Source organism: Hippichthys cyanospilos, chromosome 10, assembly GCF_059441005.1.
Source record: "Hippichthys cyanospilos isolate Australia breed blue-spotted pipefish chromosome 10, RoL_Hcya_1.0, whole genome shotgun sequence".
Lineage (NCBI taxonomy): Eukaryota > Metazoa > Chordata > Actinopteri > Syngnathiformes > Syngnathidae > Hippichthys > Hippichthys cyanospilos.
In genome coordinates this window covers 6356152-6371643 of record NC_142378.1, presented here as the reverse complement: position 1 = coordinate 6371643, position 15492 = coordinate 6356152, and the positions used below count along the sequence as shown (strand labels likewise).

The window sequence follows — 15492 nt, the reverse complement described above, 5'->3', positions numbered from 1 at the left end:
GACGCGCCCTGTTTTCAACGTCGCGTGAGAAAACGCCTCACCCTCTCACCGGTTTTAGGCTACGGTGCCATATTGTTTATCTTGATGAAAAACACATGACGCTTGTATGGGGAAAATCCATTTGACAGGGACGACGTTGACTCGAGAGCTCGCTCGAACGGCGAATTCAACTTGCGCGTCGAGATTCTTTGCTCCAGTCAATTTGTGTATTTCGGGACCTATTGTATATTTTTCAGGATATCGAAAGAATATGATTTTGTAGCAAGTTTTTGACGCGGCGAGCCAAGTATGGCGCCCGCTGCTGCACGAGTAGAAAAAGGCAAGCAGACGCTTGACGGGAACCCATCACGGCTCGCGGCGTGGAAATGCCCACCCCGCCGGAGACGCGCTCCCGCCCTACCGTAGCGGCCCTTTTTCGAAACGCTCGACGGGACTCAGGGACGTTTGGAAAGTCGTCGATGAATCCGCGCCGGATCCGCTACGGTGTTTTTTTCCGGCCGTAACGCCCGCCCACCGTCAAGTAAGCAGCCGTTTGACAGCCGCCTCGGCCAATCGCCGCTCGCAAAGCGTCAGCTTTACGTTCGCTTCAGTAGACGGACCAATGAGGAGCCGCCGGAGAAAGCTTCAAACGCCACACGGCAGAGGCGGGCGGCCATCTTGGTGAGGGGCCGAGAAAGTCCGTAGAGTCGCCATCTTGGTGAGGGACAAGCGCAACAGCCCGCTCGCTCGTTGAATAAACGATCGCTGCGTGACCTTGACGGTGGCCGCCCGGCGTGGCGCGAACTGTCCTCTCCTCTTTGGACGCTAAGCGCCTAGTCCGTCGCCATAATGTGGCTTTTTCGACTCACCCCGCCCTCAACGTCCGCCTGTCCTACTTAGCCTCGTGCGTGCACGCGCGCGTGCGCGCACTTACACAGACGCGTATTGTTTAAATCAATCCACATAAAAATAGAAAGTGTACAGTTGCGCGGCAGGAAGGGCGTTTAAGTCCGGCACTCGCGCCCGCGGTATTCTTTGAGGCGATGACAGTCCGGGGGGGGGGGGGGATGGGGGGAACAAAACAAAAGTAATGTTGCAGCGCGTTACACGAGAAACCAAGTGCGGCAGTTGCCGTAAAGCTTGCTGTGGAGGCGCAGCGGGATTTCTTGGGCGGCCCGAGACGTGCTCCTGTTTGTTCTGGTGTCGGCGGTTTGCCGGCAAAGAGGGGTCACGTGACCGAAAAGTCGTTATTTCGCAAATGGAGCAGCGACCGCGGCAACAGCAGGATTAAAAAAAAACAACACTTAAATTTGCCTGTATGCAAAAGGCGCCCACGGCGAGTCATAAAAGTCATCGTAGTGTGAATAAACGTTTACAGTCTGTGTGATTATTATGGGATTAGCGCAGCCAAGCGCGTGCAGGTGAGGATTTTTTTTCTCCAGTCTCCAGTCAACGCTTTTTTTTTTTGCACGGCGGAGGCCGTGCGCGTGCGTGGGTGGCACACTTTTTGGGCAACAAGGGAGGCGCGTCCATTGTTTGGCGGCGTCCAATCGGCCTCCGAGTTTGGCCGGAGCGCGCTCGACCAATCGGAGCTCGGCCGCCGTTGTCCGCGCCCCGCCCACCTGGCCTATAAAAGCGCGCGGCGGCGGTGAGAGCGGGCGTGTGCACGCGCAGTTGGGGACTACCGCGGCGGCTCGGCTCGGCTCTAGTGGAAATCGGGATCAGATCGTAGCGCGCGCGTCCATTCCTCTTGGTCAACTCGCAAAAAAGCAGAAGAAGATGGCGGACAGCAAAGTGGAGAGCAGCGGCGAGCTGAGCGCCAAGGTGAGCCGCGCGCGCTCGCGCACGCTTGATTAATGAACAAATGAGCGTGGTGCAGGACGAGCGCGTGCGCGCGCGCACACACCTCGTTTACCGCTCGCAGCATCTCTTGCAATTGTGCGCGGCAGTTTTTCGCGCTCCCAAATAATAATCCCACCGATGATGTTGATGAAGTGTGGGCGCGCGTGCGAGGCGCGTGTCAGTGGCGCGTTACGTGGGAATCGAGAGCGGATTTGGCGCTCAGAGCCTCTTAAAGTGAACACGAGCGAGACGAGAAGACGCGCGGCGCGTTCGCACCAAAGCGTAAACAAACCGAAAAGGAAAGCATCGTCAAAATGGTCGCTTCCGCGCGTGAGCGGAGACGTGCGCGCACGGGTCGGGGGGTGTCGAGCCGCCGCCGCCGCTTCCGCCCTCCCTCGCGTCACGACGGCGGCGGCGTCTGGCTCCGGAGCTTAGCCGCCACCGGAGCCAGGGGCCCCCGGGGCCAAGGACGCGCCGGCGCCACCGCGGAACTCCGACGGCGCGCGCGCGCGCCAACGTGTGCGTGCGTGCGCACCCGCGCCTCCCTCGCAACATCCTGTCTGGAGGATAGCGATGTGTACGGGGGGTCGCGAGAGATTCCATCGGGGACTTTAGCGCGGAGGCCGCGCGGGGGCGCCGTCGCGTCGTCAAGGCCAATCAATGAAGCAACGTCGGAGGAGGGCTCGGCGTGATTGACGGCGGCGCAAGGTGACGTCACGAGTGCAATTTCCACCTTCGAGTGACGAGTGTCAGGTGACAGCAGCCGTCGTGGCACCGAGGGCTTCCGGTAGTTGGAGTCTGCTTTTTTGTTTGCTTCTGTTTTTGGTTTTTCCCCTCCTCGCCAGCCAGCCCAGTCTGTTTCTCTGCTCCGCTCGGGTCCGGTGTCGGCTTTCGGCAGCCCCGGCCCAGTGGGAGGTGCTTGTGCGCACGCGACCAATCGCTGCCCGGGGGATTGCCGGACCAACCTGGTCCCTAAAAAGGAAACTTCCGCCCTTACTCCTAATCCGGGAAGCGCATGCTTGCCTTACGCATCGTGTGCGTATGCCTATCGACATACACGCACGCATTTTGCGTGTGTGAGTATCTGTCTGTCTGTCTGTCTGTCTGTCTGTCTCAAGTGCTAGATATATGTATCTCAAATGCCTCCGTCAATTTTCCACGTATAAAAAAGAGAACGTACAGATTAAAAGATTCAATCCAATCATACCAATGTGCGTAGTAAAAATGTAAACATGGCAAATGACTTATATAAACATATTTACCTAATTACAGCTATTATCTACAACATACGTGTTCTCATGTAAAATTGATTTTTTAATGTGAGCGTATGTAATTTATATGTGTGTATATTGTGATTTGAATGTGTACGCATGAGACTCAACCATTACTATTATAAGCAAGGATGCTAATAGCAACATGCTAACAGTCATGAATGTTACATGTATCACTTGTATTTAATAAGGAGTGGACTAAAGTTATACGAAGCGCCAGTAACACATCCGAGCGCATACGTAAAAATGACGAAAATGAGCGTCGTCGATTTGAAGTCAAGTCGCCGATCAACATGAGTGGCGTTCAAGAACGTGATGAAGTCTGGTTAGGTGGGCGTGGCGCACCTGGACGCGCGGGACTCGGCGGTCCGCCGGAGTCGAGGCGTGGCCTTGGGGCGCGCACAAACGCGTTGCCTTCAAGGGCGTTGCCGGCGATGCCTTCAAGTGTCGCCGACAGAAGATGACGTTTTACCACCCGCGTGGTTTGTTTGCTGTCTTTCAGGAGTTGAAGGAGAAGAAATCGGTGGAGGAGAAGAACGGCGACGACGCCACGGCCAACGGCAAAACCGTGAGCCCGCCCGCCCGCGCGGCTCTTTGTCCTCGTCGTCTCGGCTGCGACCTCAATGCGTGTGCGTGCGTGTGTGTCAGGACGAGGAGAACGGCGAGCAGGACAACGAGGCCGAGGACAACGACGACGTAGAAGACGAGGAAGATGAGGATGGGGAGGGTACAAAAAACTCACCTACACGCTGACAAAAAAAAAAAAACAGCAACACCGGAAGAGAGCCGCGCGTGCTAATGCGCGTGCGTGCTTCCAGGTGAGGAAGACGACGAGGACGACGACGACCTGGTCACACCGACGGGGAAGAGAACGGCCGAGGACGATGACGACGACGACGAAGATGAGGAGGTGAGGCGCGCAATGAAATTTCAAGCGATAGCAACAACTTGCTCAAGTTTGCGAGGCCTCATGAGTTAAAAGCTAACAAACTAGCTTGCGGCAAACAGGCGTACGAACGTGGCCAGCTAGCTACCGCGAGCTAGCTAAGCACTTAGCCCGGACAAAGCCGAGCAACTTCCTTTGCACTTTTAGCAAAATCTGGCGTCGAAGAACCAGAACGCGATTGGCCGGTCGAGGGGGCGCGGCTGAGCCCCGCTCTCGTTTTTTCTTTTGAGCGCAGGACGAAGTGGAGCGGAAGAAGCAGAAGACGGACAAGTAGACGACAACGGGCGCGACGTCCCGAGCTCACTCCTCCCTTCCAAACGTCCGAAAGAGAATTTCTTTGTATTTTTATTTACATTTTATATTTTTGTATATATTGTACGGAGGTCGGCCATCTTGGCGAGTATCAAGCGCTGCTCCCAAGACATTTTAACACCCGCAAAGTGTCAGCGTACGCCGCCGTCCCGGCGCAGGCCGCACACACACGTTACACACATACACACACACACACATACACTTGCCCATGCGGGGCAAAGGGTGCGTTTAGGTACACCGGGGCGTTGCGGCACTTTGCCGCGTATGTTTTTCGTGCTAGTTTGTGGTAGACGAGCAGGATGTAGCGTGATGTCCTAGTCAGAACGTTTTCATGTCCGTGTTACGTCGTTGGAAAATAAAGTCTTTGGATTTTGTCCACCCGGGCGCGTCTTCGCTGGGCGTCCCGTGTCCAAACGGGAGGAAAAAGTTCCAATGAAGCGTTTTGCCCATACGTCTTAAAACAGTCGCGCCTTCCGCGTGGTATCCTCGATCAAAGAAAATCCCCCAATCTTCATTTTGTTAGAAAAGGAATCGACAAGAAACGGCATCACCGAGGCCGCAATCCAAGGCGGGCATTGTGCTTTGCCCGCCTCGGCCACCGGGGGACAGTGGGCATGTTCCTTTATTTCCATCGAGGATCAAGAATATATGCAGCTTGTGAAAGGTCGCCTGTCCGCGCCGGCGCGCCTATCGCGCCTTTGCGTGGGCTGAGCCAATTTTCCTCAGGCCAACCTATACGCCCCATTCAAAATACATGGGCTTTGTTTTCAGTTTCCTTCTCAAGCAAGAGAAATGTTTGACAAAGGAGAGGCTCGACCTGGCACAGCGATGGAGAAGGTGCGCTTCCTAAGTAGCTAATGCTCTTATAAAAAAGCTGAGTGGGAGCTGAATTTGCATCGCGGGTGAGCGACTAGCCAAGTTCGCGCGGATCACGGATAAGAACCCTCCGGCGTCTCGCCAAAATGCGGCTCCCTCGCACGGGTCCTTTCTGCCATCTAGTGGACGGCGATGGAATTGTAGCCTGGCCGCAGGCACGGGAAGAATTGGGGCCTTGGGTGCCCCGACCGTATTTGGAGGTGGAAGCGCTTGCGTCCCCGATGGATTTATTTGCGTGAGCTATCAGTGGCGATGACGCTTCAAAGTACAAAACTTGATCCGCTCAAGTTTCACAGAATTGATGACCCACATAAGATGGCGTTTGTAGATCAAAAACTGGGAAAATGGCAACTGACCCCTCCGGCCAGTCTCTAAATCGGCAGCGGGGTCGATTTCCGTTGAAAGCGCAAAAAAAAATGCATCATTATGCTCCTCCTCCTAAACCCTTTCAATTGATAATTGAATGAATGGAAAGTTGACTGCAGTTCATTTGATTGCCTTGGGATGGCGCTAGTGTACGGTTGCAACGCCCAGAGCTTTGTTTTTTTATTTGTTCGTCTCCGGCGACCCGGGGTCACTTCCACCTCTACGGGGCAATAATATTCCTTTTGTGCACGTGTAGTTGGCATACGTAACCGGCCCCATTCGGCACCTCGGTGAGAGTCGCGTCAAAGCAGCGTACTGCCTTCCATTTCAAATACGCTGATGTTGTAATGTGACTCCCAAATAATGCATCGCGCTTTGGGAGAAACTTGGAGGCCAAGATCTGTTTAATCGATGCCAAAGGATTTTTATTTATTTTTTTCCTCACGCGGGAATGCGGCCGCGCAGGTACTCCAAGACGGCGTCCGTTCCCTTGGCCACGACGGCGGCTCGCGGCGTCCGGAAAGGATTTCCCTCCAGACTCAGGCACCTGGGCGACGCGGACAAACAAAGTCATTTGCATTTTTGGGGGCCCGCTTGGGAAAAGGAGGGTTGGCGGGCGGCACCTTAGCGAGGTGCAGAGGCCCAGCTGAGGCGGCACGTTGAGCAGGTCGTTGTTGGACAGGTCCAGCGTGGACAGGCGGCTCAGGCCCAGCAGACGGCCCGGGTCCAGCGCCCCCACCTGGTTGTTGCCCAGCAGAACGGTCTCCAGCGACGCCATTCCGTACAGCACCTCCGGGAAGGACTTGAACCTGCCGCCGCCCGCACTTTAAAGCAGGGAGGGGGTGGGGGGGGGGGGGTGCTTAAGTGCGGCTTACCTGTTGTGGTTGAGGACCAGCGAGTGAAGTTTGCACAAGTTCTTCAGCTCGGCCGGCAAATCCATCAGCCGGTTGTTCCTGCGCACGTAAACGGACCTTTACGGCTCCGCGCGGCCCGTGTTGCCACGTGTGGCCTGCGTGCGTGTATGTGTGAGACGCGCTTTCCCAAAGGTGGGCTTATGTCGGATTTTTGAGGTATTGAAAAGAAGCCAATAGTACGAGAGCAAAGACCAAAGTACCAAGTTTCACAATGCGCGCTTAAGTTGTTGGCCAGCCGGAGTGCAAAATGGCGGCGCCTTACCTGAGGTCCAGGTGCAGCAGCTTGTCCAGCGAGCAGACGGGCAGGCAGCCGCTCAGCCTGTTGAAGGCCAGGTTGAGCTCCGTCAGCGACGCCCGCGTGTCCGCCAGCCTGAGCGCACAAGCGTCACTTGTGTGTGTGTGTGTGTGTGTGTGTGTGTGTGTGTGTATGGGGGGGTGGGGGCACTCCCGGCGGCTCACCTGGCCGGCACGTCGCTCAGCAGGTTCTTGCTGAAGTCGGCGGACGCCACGGCGTGCCCGGCGGCCGCGTCAAACAGCTCGTCGGGGATGCGCTCCGCCTTCTTGTCGCTGGGCGAGGACACGGCAAATGGGCGCTCTCGGACGAGCTGATCTTTCGAGGGCCCCCGATCGATGGGCCCCAAAAAGCCCAGACTGAAATTCGTCTTTCTTACAGGGGCTGAATTTGATTGTGTTTGTTGACAGCGAAATGGCCCCCTTCATGGGGATGCCAGTTTTTTTTTTTTTCTGGGTCTGCTCAATATAGATATGCCAGCCGGATGCCATGGAGTCCGTTTTCTATGTCTGGAGACCGCTTTTTAAGAGTCTGCCCTGGGAACTTGTCACGTCAGGATTTTATACCGAGACCACTACGACTGGGATCAGCGAGAGAGGAAAAAAAAGGGGGGGCGAAAACCCCCCCGCGATGAATGAAAAATGGCAGTAAATGTGAAAAGTACATCCAATAGGCATATTTACTCAAATGTTCAATGATGAAACCTTATACGGTAACTGTACCGTTATCCCTTCCCATTTCCATCCCTTAGTTGCAGTCTCACGGAGAGCTGCGCTTGGCCTCGCATTAGCAGCACCCAAAAATCGAATTGGAGTAAAGCCTGTAGCTGACCAAACATGATCAGAAGCAGAGTTTACACGTGAATTTCCAATTTATTACAAATCTAGTTAAAAGATTCAACTTTGAATTATAAGCGCAAATGTTTTGGATTTTTGGCGCGGCTCACCTGTAGGCCAGCAACTTGAGCGTTCTGATGTTGTGCACGTTGACGCTGGCCTGGCTGGGCAGCGTCATGGCGTCGGGCGAGTCCCAGCCGCCGTCGGGCTCCTCTGCACCAGCATAAACGCGGGCGGGGGTGAACTCAATCCGGCCCATCGCGTCGGCAATGTCTTCAGTCGCCGCGCTTGTCTTTCCCAATGTGAGGCGGGACCTCACCTGGAATTCTTCCTCGGAGGTACTTGAGAAGCTCGTTGGTTCCTTTCTGCGGCCCGGGAACAGTCGCGCGTCATTCATTGAATCGGCGCTTAGCATTTGTTAGCCTGACCTCAAATTAGCCTTGCCCGCATGCACTTTACATGTTTGAGGTCAATTTGAACCGGAGAAAAAGATATTTGGAGAAGCTGTTGAGTCACAGACCGAAGAACTTCTCATGCATGTAGCAACCCGAAATTCGAGACGGAAGGCGGGACTCGTCGGCGTAAGATGGCCGGGCTTTGCGTTTGGAGGCGCGGCTGCGGCGAGAGGACGAACCGTCAGCAGGTCCCTCCTGATGCCGCGCAGGGGGTTTCCCTCCAGCAGCAGGATCTTCAGCTCGGGCAGCAGGCCCAGCGAGGCGGGAAGCCTGAGGCGGGTTAGGGCGGGTTAGGGCCGGGCGGCGTCAAGGCCGCCGCCCTTTTTCCCCGACTCACGTGCCGATGTCGTTGTTGGTCAGGTCCAGTCGCGTCAGGGCGCCCAATGCGCTCAACCGCTCGGGCAAGGCGGCGATCTTGTTGTCCCGCAGTTCCAGCGCCGCCAGCGCGCCCAAGCCGGCCAGGTCCTCGTCGGACACGACCGCCACCTGGTTGTTGCCCAGGTACAGCTCCTGCGCCGCGCGCGAAAAGAGGCGACCGCCGCTCAGGGCAAAACTCAACCGACGTTTGGTGGACCCGGGGCAGCAAGAGAGCGCCTTTCTAGATTGACAACGGGCCCGACCAGAAAAGTAAGGAAGAAAAGAAAATCTCAAACATTTCTCACTCAAAAGCCGACATGAAACACATGCCCTTTAACTTCGGCCATCCAGTCAAGAGAACAAAAAAAAAAAATCTAAGCTTTTATTACATTGAAAGATATGAAATAATATTTTAGGGTAAAAAAAAGACTTAATTGTTACATTGGCACCTCATACTACTTTTAAAATGTAATGATGTAATATTTATGTCGGGCGTGAATTTTATAGTTTGCGAGCTAATGCAGACCAAGTTTTTTTGACCAGTTTTTTGTTCTGTTGTTGCTGCACTGCCCCCTATTGCACCGGAGAGCATTTGCGCCTTTAAGGCGCCTGCGTCTTACCTTGAGCGCGGGCGCGCATAGCGATGGCAGTCGGCGCAGCTTGTTGTGGCGCAGGTAGAGCTGCTCCAGGGCCGCCATCTGCGACAAGCTGGCGGGAACGTCGCTCAGCAGGTTGTTGCTGCAGTCCAGGAGCTTCACGTCTGCCGGGGGAATAAAGAAGCCGGCCAATCCCGATGGAGGATGTGTTTGTTTTTGGTTTTAGTGGGGCAAGGGGGGGGCAGACGGCCTTACTGCTGAGCAGCGACAGGCTCTCGGGCAGATGGGTCAGCTCGTTGCGACACAGATGGAGCTTCTGCAGGAGGCCCAAGCGGCCCAGGCCGGACGGCAGCTCCGTCAGTCGGTTGTCCGACACGTCCTGGCGCCCCGCACAAAAATTTGCAACCGATGAACATTATGTTTGGGCGGACATTGTGTGCGCATCCTCCACCCGTTCGGCATCGGTGTTTTGAAAGGTCGTGGCCTAGCGGCCGACGCCAGGGCTCGGTAAGATGGCTTGTGAGCGCCTGGACGCGAGTTGCGATCAGCAAAAGCTCCTTGCGGTTGTTTTTATTTTGAGGTGATTTTGTTTTCTCCCCAAATCTTGTGGAAGTCAATCGTTTAAAATGTCAGCGATATACAGTTTTAGTAGATTTGGCTCTGCCAGTTTTTAACTGATACCAATATTGCAGCGCCGCCAATGGAAACAGTTTTTTCGACCGTAAAAACGCGATGAAAACACGACGCGCAGCCGTGGCTTGACATGATGTCAAAGTTGAGGGTACGCGATACCGCTTGGGCTTGCGGATCGGACCCATACCATATCGAGTCGGTCCTTTTGGCGCGGAGTGGACCATCCCTAACGCTGCGGGTTTCAACTACGAGAATAAGCAATTGAAAACATTTGGCCAGGGCAGCGTGCACTTGCGACGGGCGAAGTAGAGCGGCAGACGGCCGGCTACCAGCTCAGCGAGCGCCTCCAGTTGTCCCAGCTCCTCGGGCAGCGCGTCCAGCAGGTTCTGCTGCAGCGTCAGGCTTCGCAGGTTGGTTAGCGCGAAGAGATCCTCCGGCAGCGACCTCAAGCGGTTGTGACTAGCGCGACAAACACGCCGCCGCGACGGCCAACGCTTGAAGAGAGGTCGGGCGACGGCATCAACGCCGACGGCAGGTCCGCCCCGGCCTCACCTGAGTCGCAACTGCTGAAGCTCCCGCAGCTCCCCCAAGGCGCCCGGCAGCGTCTGCAGCTGGTTGTCTTGCAGCTGAAAACAGCCATGAGGACGTCCATTAGGACCAGAGGACACCTGCCCGCTTCAAAGGAAAACAAAAAAAAAAGACTGCAGAGTGCGAGGCGGGCGGCCGTACGTCGAGCGTGGTGAGAGCGGGCAGCAGGCGGATGTCGTCGGACAAGCTCGTAAGACGATTGGACGCCAGCAGCAACTTGGTGAGGTCCGTCTGCTCCCACCAGCGCTCCGAGGCCCCAAACGACACGTTGTGATGGGCCTCCTCGGGCGTGTCCACGTTCAGACGGTACACGCATGCCGGGACTGGCCGGGGGGAGGGGGGCGCGTTAAAAAAAAATGGCCATTTTCTTTGCCTGTTGAATAACAGGCAAGGAAATTGGCCACCTTTAAAATATTTTTGCCCACTGCCGCAATTGAACAAAGACTAAGACAAAGCATTGGAAAACGGTCAAATGCTCTACCTTTATTGATACAAGGGAGCAAAAAATTCCTAAAATCCACGTCAGTTGCACCCTGAGGAGGACCCCCTACAAACCTCAAGACTAAGGCACACCACAATTAGGCCGAATCAAGAAACCCATTTTGTCTCAAGCGTGGGACGATTGCCTTCGGGGACAACCTGAATTTGGACTTGAGACTCGATTGTTTCGATTCTTTCGGTTGGCTACGAATCGTTGTCGATTCGGAATCTTTGATCTCGCTTCGATTAAAGATAGAAAGGGCATTATTAGGTTTTAGCTTCAAATGAGATTGCTAATCGCTGTAAACAAAAGAACGGACGGCCTTCGTTGGACATTTGAAATGAAGCAACATGAATGCATTGCACTCGGAAACGCATCCCAATGAGAAAAAAAAGCACCTTCGGCCAGGCTCCGGTTGCTCAAGTTGAGCGTTCCGCTCTGGCGGGCCGCCTTGAGGAGTCCGTACGGGATGCTGGGTTCACTTTCGGGAGCCCTGAAGCCCCGCAGTGAGTCCACTTGCGGCGCGCCTCTTAGACAAGACATCGTCCACTCCTTCGGCTTCCGAAGGCCGCTACTGACTGCACTGTTCCAGCGCTCGAGATTTCCTGAGCGTTTGTTTACTTCCGCGTTCGGAAGCAGTTTACTTCCGCCCGCCAACAGGCATATAAAAACTCCACTTCCGTTCAGATTCCGTCACAGTCACAATAAAAGCTACTTCACATTGAAATCGTTTGTTCGGCCCTTTAGAGACAGTATAAAATTAGAATTCAGTTACGGTTGACCTACTGTAATTTTTTATCACCTCCCTTCAAATACAATTACCTCGCTTCAAATGCAAATATTAAAATACATCATTTTTTACAGTCTCGGCAATGGGGTTCCGATGTTGCCTTTTACGACACTGAAATCGCAAACTTTTCATTAAGTCACTAAGTACGTCACGTCCGATGTGGCCTTCAGGGGCAATCAGTAATCCGGGTGCTTTTTCACCAAACCAATCAATTTGTGACGTCCAGGGTCTGGTTTAAATGAAATATATCCCAGTACATCCTTCCAACTGAGAAACTAGTAACGACAACAGTATTAGCGATGAGCTGTATGCTGTTAATGAGTTACTTGTCGTAGACAGCGTTAAGATTCACGCCCTGATCAGCAATCGTAACATATCAGAGACCTTTGTTCAGTAAAAGCAGTAAAAAGGAAGACTTGGGGATTGCAGGACATCTGCCGTGCTTGTGCCTGTGCCTGTCAACAAGCTACTCGGACACTTTTGGGATGTTGAGGCCTTTCGTCGCCTTGTGTGCACTGCTGTGTGCGGCCCATGCCTCCACTCATAAAGGTAAAAAAACAAACAAAAAAAAACAATCTGGCTTTTGTGTGGCAAAAGGGGCAAAATGTTAGAAAATCAATGAAATGTTAATTAAAACGAGGTCATGTTTTTGTTTTCATAATAATCAATTCTATGGTATCCTTTCATTATAAAATATGCAAATGCACAAATGGAAAATGGTTATTATTTTGTTTTCTCATCAATAATGGGCGATCGATACAAATGGAAAGATGCAGATTCGATGGTAATGTTTTTTTTTTTTTTTTCAATAATTGAGATACAAATACAAATAAAAAATACATATACTGTACTATTTTTACCTTTTTCTCCAAAGAAAAATAATTCATTCTTGTATTTTTATTTCATGGTCAACCCTTTTAAGAATTCCTTCATTTTTTTTTTTTTTTACAAATAAACACATATTTTAAAATCATTTAACAAATTATATTCACAACCATTTTTGAAATAAATGAATAGATGAATAAATATAGATACAGTTTGCAGTTTCTTTCCATTGTAAAATCATGCATTTTCAATTTTGCACTTTATTGAAAATGTTTTAACAGTTCTTTAATTAAAAGAAAACAACAATTTCATTTGAAAGGAGTCAATAGCCAACCAATATTGTGGTGAAAATTGGAAAAAATAAACACGAAATGGAGATATAAAATATACATCTTTTCTAACTGTTAAGTAATAATGACTTGTAATTAATTATGCATAATTGTTACATGTTTACAATAGATACATCAGTTATTAAATGAAGCAAATTACAGAAAAAATAATTAAAAATGTGAACAAAAATTGGGTTAGAAAAAAAAAGAAAAAAACATCTCATTGGCCAGCCCTGATGTGGCCTGTTCAAAAAAAAAAAAAAGAAAATTGGAAGAGTGAGAGACCAGCTTGACTGGTCTTTGTTTATTTGCGTGCCATCAGGGGGGGCGCGCGCGTCGTCCTCCGGGTCGGTGACGCTTCAGCCGTGGCTGACGGGCCTGACGGCGGTGGTGGTCTTCCTCTTCGTCGTCTTCGTCTTCCTCATCCTCAGCAGGCTGTTGGGGAAGGACAGGTAGCGAGCACGCACCAAAAGGAAAAAGGTCTAGTGGTTCTCAACCCATGTTGCGCTCTTCTGCAACAGGGCGGAGGAGGAAGAGGAGGAAGACATGGCTGCATACCAGAACCACGTTGTGGAGATGTGCCAAGATGAAGTCAAACAAACTGCCTTGTAGGACATTTTAGCAAAAAAGTTGCTTGGTGTTCCAATGACTTTGCTCTTACACTGAACATGTAGCGTTCCTGCCACAGCGTTAAAAAACATTCAATTAGGTTTGCCGATAGCGTGATGAAACCCCTGAAATGTCTTCGGGTACCCCCATTCGAGAACCTGTGATCTCAATCTTGTGTGATACTCAAGTATCTGGGATTGAATGTCTGGACTCTTTCCAAAAAAAAAAACGTGAAAATACGTCCTTGGCAGTGAATGAGTCACACTGGTTGAACTGATTGCTTTATTGAAGAGTCATGAACACTTTCAGAATTTAGAATAAAATAACATGACATGATGGGTTACTATTTTATTCCTGGGTTAATTTTTTATGAATAACCCAAATAATTTCCCAGGCCCCCCGCAGTCAGGCCACAGACCCCCAGAGGTGGGCGGAGCCTACTTTGAGAAGCGCTGAATTCGAGGACACCGTGCACGCGCAACAGGACACTTCGACTCTGAACCGGCGCGACTAGACAAAGAAGAATTCCAACCCGGAAGCCGAGAAGCGCGAGACCCAAAGTTGGCCGCCGGTCCACCGCGTTGCCCTTCATTGCAATCATCTCCGATTTGACAGCCGCTTAGTTGGCTCAAAGACTCAAAGTGTGTGTCTGTGTGCGTGTTAGCTGTAAGAACTTGATGAAGGTCTAATCTTCTCAGCGACGGCCCCTTGACGCCGTCCTAATTTTTTTTTCTCTCTTTTTTCGCCATGGTGCCAAGAGAGCCGCCGGATGGACTTCGGTGGCTTTTGAGCGTAAGAAGAAGACCTCTCTGGTGACGGTTGCGGGAAGATGAGGAAGATCCGGCTTTTCTTTCCTTGAGCTCCAAGCGTCTGGCGGAAATGCGCACCTTTCTGTTTCGGACACCTTGACGCCCCGGCGGTCCTCATGGCGACGGCATCCGGCTCGGCGAGGTGGCGGCTGCGCTACGACGTCGGCGCCGACACCTGGTGGATGGTCAGATTGATTCTTTTTCGTTTCAGCGACGTCTTAGCTTCTCTGCTCGTTTCAACTGACGTGACTGAAAACGGAAACAAAACTCAACAAAAAGGGCAAATGTCGTTGGATGATTTTCAAAACGTTTTCTGTGTTTGCCAATGCTAAAGTGTGCTAACAATTTAGCTGCTCAGCTTTTAATTCTGATATGCTTGAAAGTGGCACCGGAACTTAGTCTGGGCTAGCTTCCAAGTCTTTGTCTGGGGAACTTGGTGGTCTTTGTTCCGTCCCTCCCGGTGGACTGGAAATCGTCGGATGACTAAAGATGGATTGCGTTATTGATAGATGACTGATTTGACACTTTGCGCAAACATAAAAAGTCACTTTTCCACAACGGCCAGGGAGGCGGGAAGAGGCCCAGCATCGGGCTAAGCCGTCGGCAGGCGGCGGCTGATCCATCTTAAAAAGGATCTTTCATTCCCCGCGTCCACGTCTGCCCATGCGCAAAGTCCGGAGCGTCTCCTCCCGTTCTAACCCGGGTCCGGACCGGACTCGGGTCCGGTCACGCGACTCCTCCGGTCGCCTGCCTTTCGTGACGCTGACGGCAGTCGTCACCACGTTAAAAACAGCTGCCGTTATCATGTGGACAGTACCCCGTGCCCTGGCGGGTACCCGTGGGTGTCTCTGTGCGCGCGTTCCTCAGCTTCTCTTCTTCTTATGACCGCCATTTTTGTTTTAATCACGTGGCTACATTGTCGCTACCGGGCCACCGACAGAGGGAGCCAGAGGAGCACTTCTGGCAAGAGGCTAAGCTGCTGACTCAGCGGTCTCACACACAAACACGCGCTCACGCACCCGCACCCACGCCCACACACACACACACGCGGTGCTTGCTGATCATCAACGACCGCCAGGTCCAGTGCAGCGTCGACAAAAAGACTAAAATGAAATAAAAGAAAAGTCAAATTTACGCGTCTCATCCATCCATTTTCCAGAGCCCCGGGGGACAGCGTCAACTGTTTGCCAGCCAATCGCAGGGCACACCGAGACGAACGACCATTCACGCAGCCAATCACTAATTTACTACGTCCGATTCATCTACCACGCATGCTTTTGGGGTGTGGAGGGAAGCCCGGGGTGCCCGGAGAGAACTAGACACAAGCAGGCCGGAGCCAGGCGGATTTGAAATCAGGACCCCGCTATTCGCTGTGCCACCCAGCTG

General features: G+C 52.4%; 3 protein-coding genes and 1 long non-coding RNA gene across 4 annotated transcripts; 2 read left to right on the top strand and 2 right to left on the bottom strand.

Moving 5' to 3' along the window:
* Positions 1-1615: 1615 nt before the first annotated feature.
* ptmaa (prothymosin alpha a) lies at positions 1616-4728 on the top strand. Its single transcript, XM_088425171.1, has 5 exons — positions 1616-1803; positions 3595-3660; positions 3741-3819; positions 3911-4002; positions 4274-4728. The coding sequence occupies exons 1-5, from the start codon at positions 1759-1761 to the stop codon at positions 4310-4312; spliced, it is 321 nt and encodes a 106-aa protein (XP_088281297.1). The 5' UTR covers positions 1616-1758; the 3' UTR covers positions 4313-4728.
* A 1267-nt stretch (positions 4729-5995) lies between these two features.
* Positions 5996-11396, bottom strand: lrrc40 (leucine rich repeat containing 40). Its single transcript, XM_088425169.1, has 15 exons — positions 11143-11396; positions 10405-10586; positions 10228-10301; positions 10005-10134; positions 9298-9421; positions 9067-9206; positions 8427-8599; positions 8269-8359; positions 7954-7999; positions 7745-7847; positions 6966-7073; positions 6769-6876; positions 6468-6545; positions 6216-6401; positions 5996-6139 (listed from the first exon to the last, which is right to left on the bottom strand). Exons 1-15 carry the CDS (start codon positions 11285-11287, stop codon positions 6034-6036), a joined length of 1794 nt encoding a protein of 597 aa, XP_088281295.1. The 5' UTR covers positions 11288-11396; the 3' UTR covers positions 5996-6033.
* A 408-nt stretch (positions 11397-11804) lies between these two features.
* On the top strand, positions 11805-13635 carry smim24 (small integral membrane protein 24). Its single transcript, XM_088425688.1, has 3 exons — positions 11805-12083; positions 13011-13140; positions 13210-13635. The coding sequence occupies exons 1-3, from the start codon at positions 12020-12022 to the stop codon at positions 13298-13300; spliced, it is 285 nt and encodes a 94-aa protein (XP_088281814.1). The 5' UTR covers positions 11805-12019; the 3' UTR covers positions 13301-13635.
* LOC148416789 (uncharacterized) lies at positions 13566-15137 on the bottom strand. The gene is made up of 2 exons (XR_015866987.1): positions 14496-15137; positions 13566-14355 (listed from the first exon to the last, which is right to left on the bottom strand). It is a non-coding gene; the product is annotated as an uncharacterized LOC148416789 (long non-coding RNA).
* Between the last annotated feature and the right edge of the window lie 355 nt (positions 15138-15492).

Bases quoted from the DNA above. Each gene is read 5' to 3' on its own strand.
- lrrc40 (XM_088425169.1), bottom strand. From the start codon at position 11,287: ATGTCTTGTCTAAGAGGCGCGCCGCAAGTGGACTCACTGCGGGGCTTC. The intron at 7,848-7,953 runs GTGAGGTCCCGC...ATGCTGGTGCAG, and splicing joins CCTCCGAGGAAGAATTCCAG to AGGAGCCCGACGGCGGCTGG. The intron at 6,402-6,467 runs GTAAGCCGCACT...GGGCGGCGGCAG, and splicing joins CTGGTCCTCAACCACAACAG to GTTCAAGTCCTTCCCGGAGG.
- smim24 (XM_088425688.1), top strand. From the start codon at position 12,020: ATGTTGAGGCCTTTCGTCGCCTTGTGTGCACTGCTGTGTGCGGCCCAT. The intron at 12,084-13,010 runs GTAAAAAAACAA...GCGTGCCATCAG, and splicing joins CCATGCCTCCACTCATAAAG to GGGGGGCGCGCGCGTCGTCC. The intron at 13,141-13,209 runs GTAGCGAGCACG...CTTCTGCAACAG, and splicing joins AGGCTGTTGGGGAAGGACAG to GGCGGAGGAGGAAGAGGAGG.
- ptmaa (XM_088425171.1), top strand. From the start codon at position 1,759: ATGGCGGACAGCAAAGTGGAGAGCAGCGGCGAGCTGAGCGCCAAG. The intron at 1,804-3,594 runs GTGAGCCGCGCG...GCTGTCTTTCAG, and splicing joins GCGGCGAGCTGAGCGCCAAG to GAGTTGAAGGAGAAGAAATC. The intron at 4,003-4,273 runs GTGAGGCGCGCA...TTTTGAGCGCAG, and splicing joins ACGACGACGAAGATGAGGAG to GACGAAGTGGAGCGGAAGAA.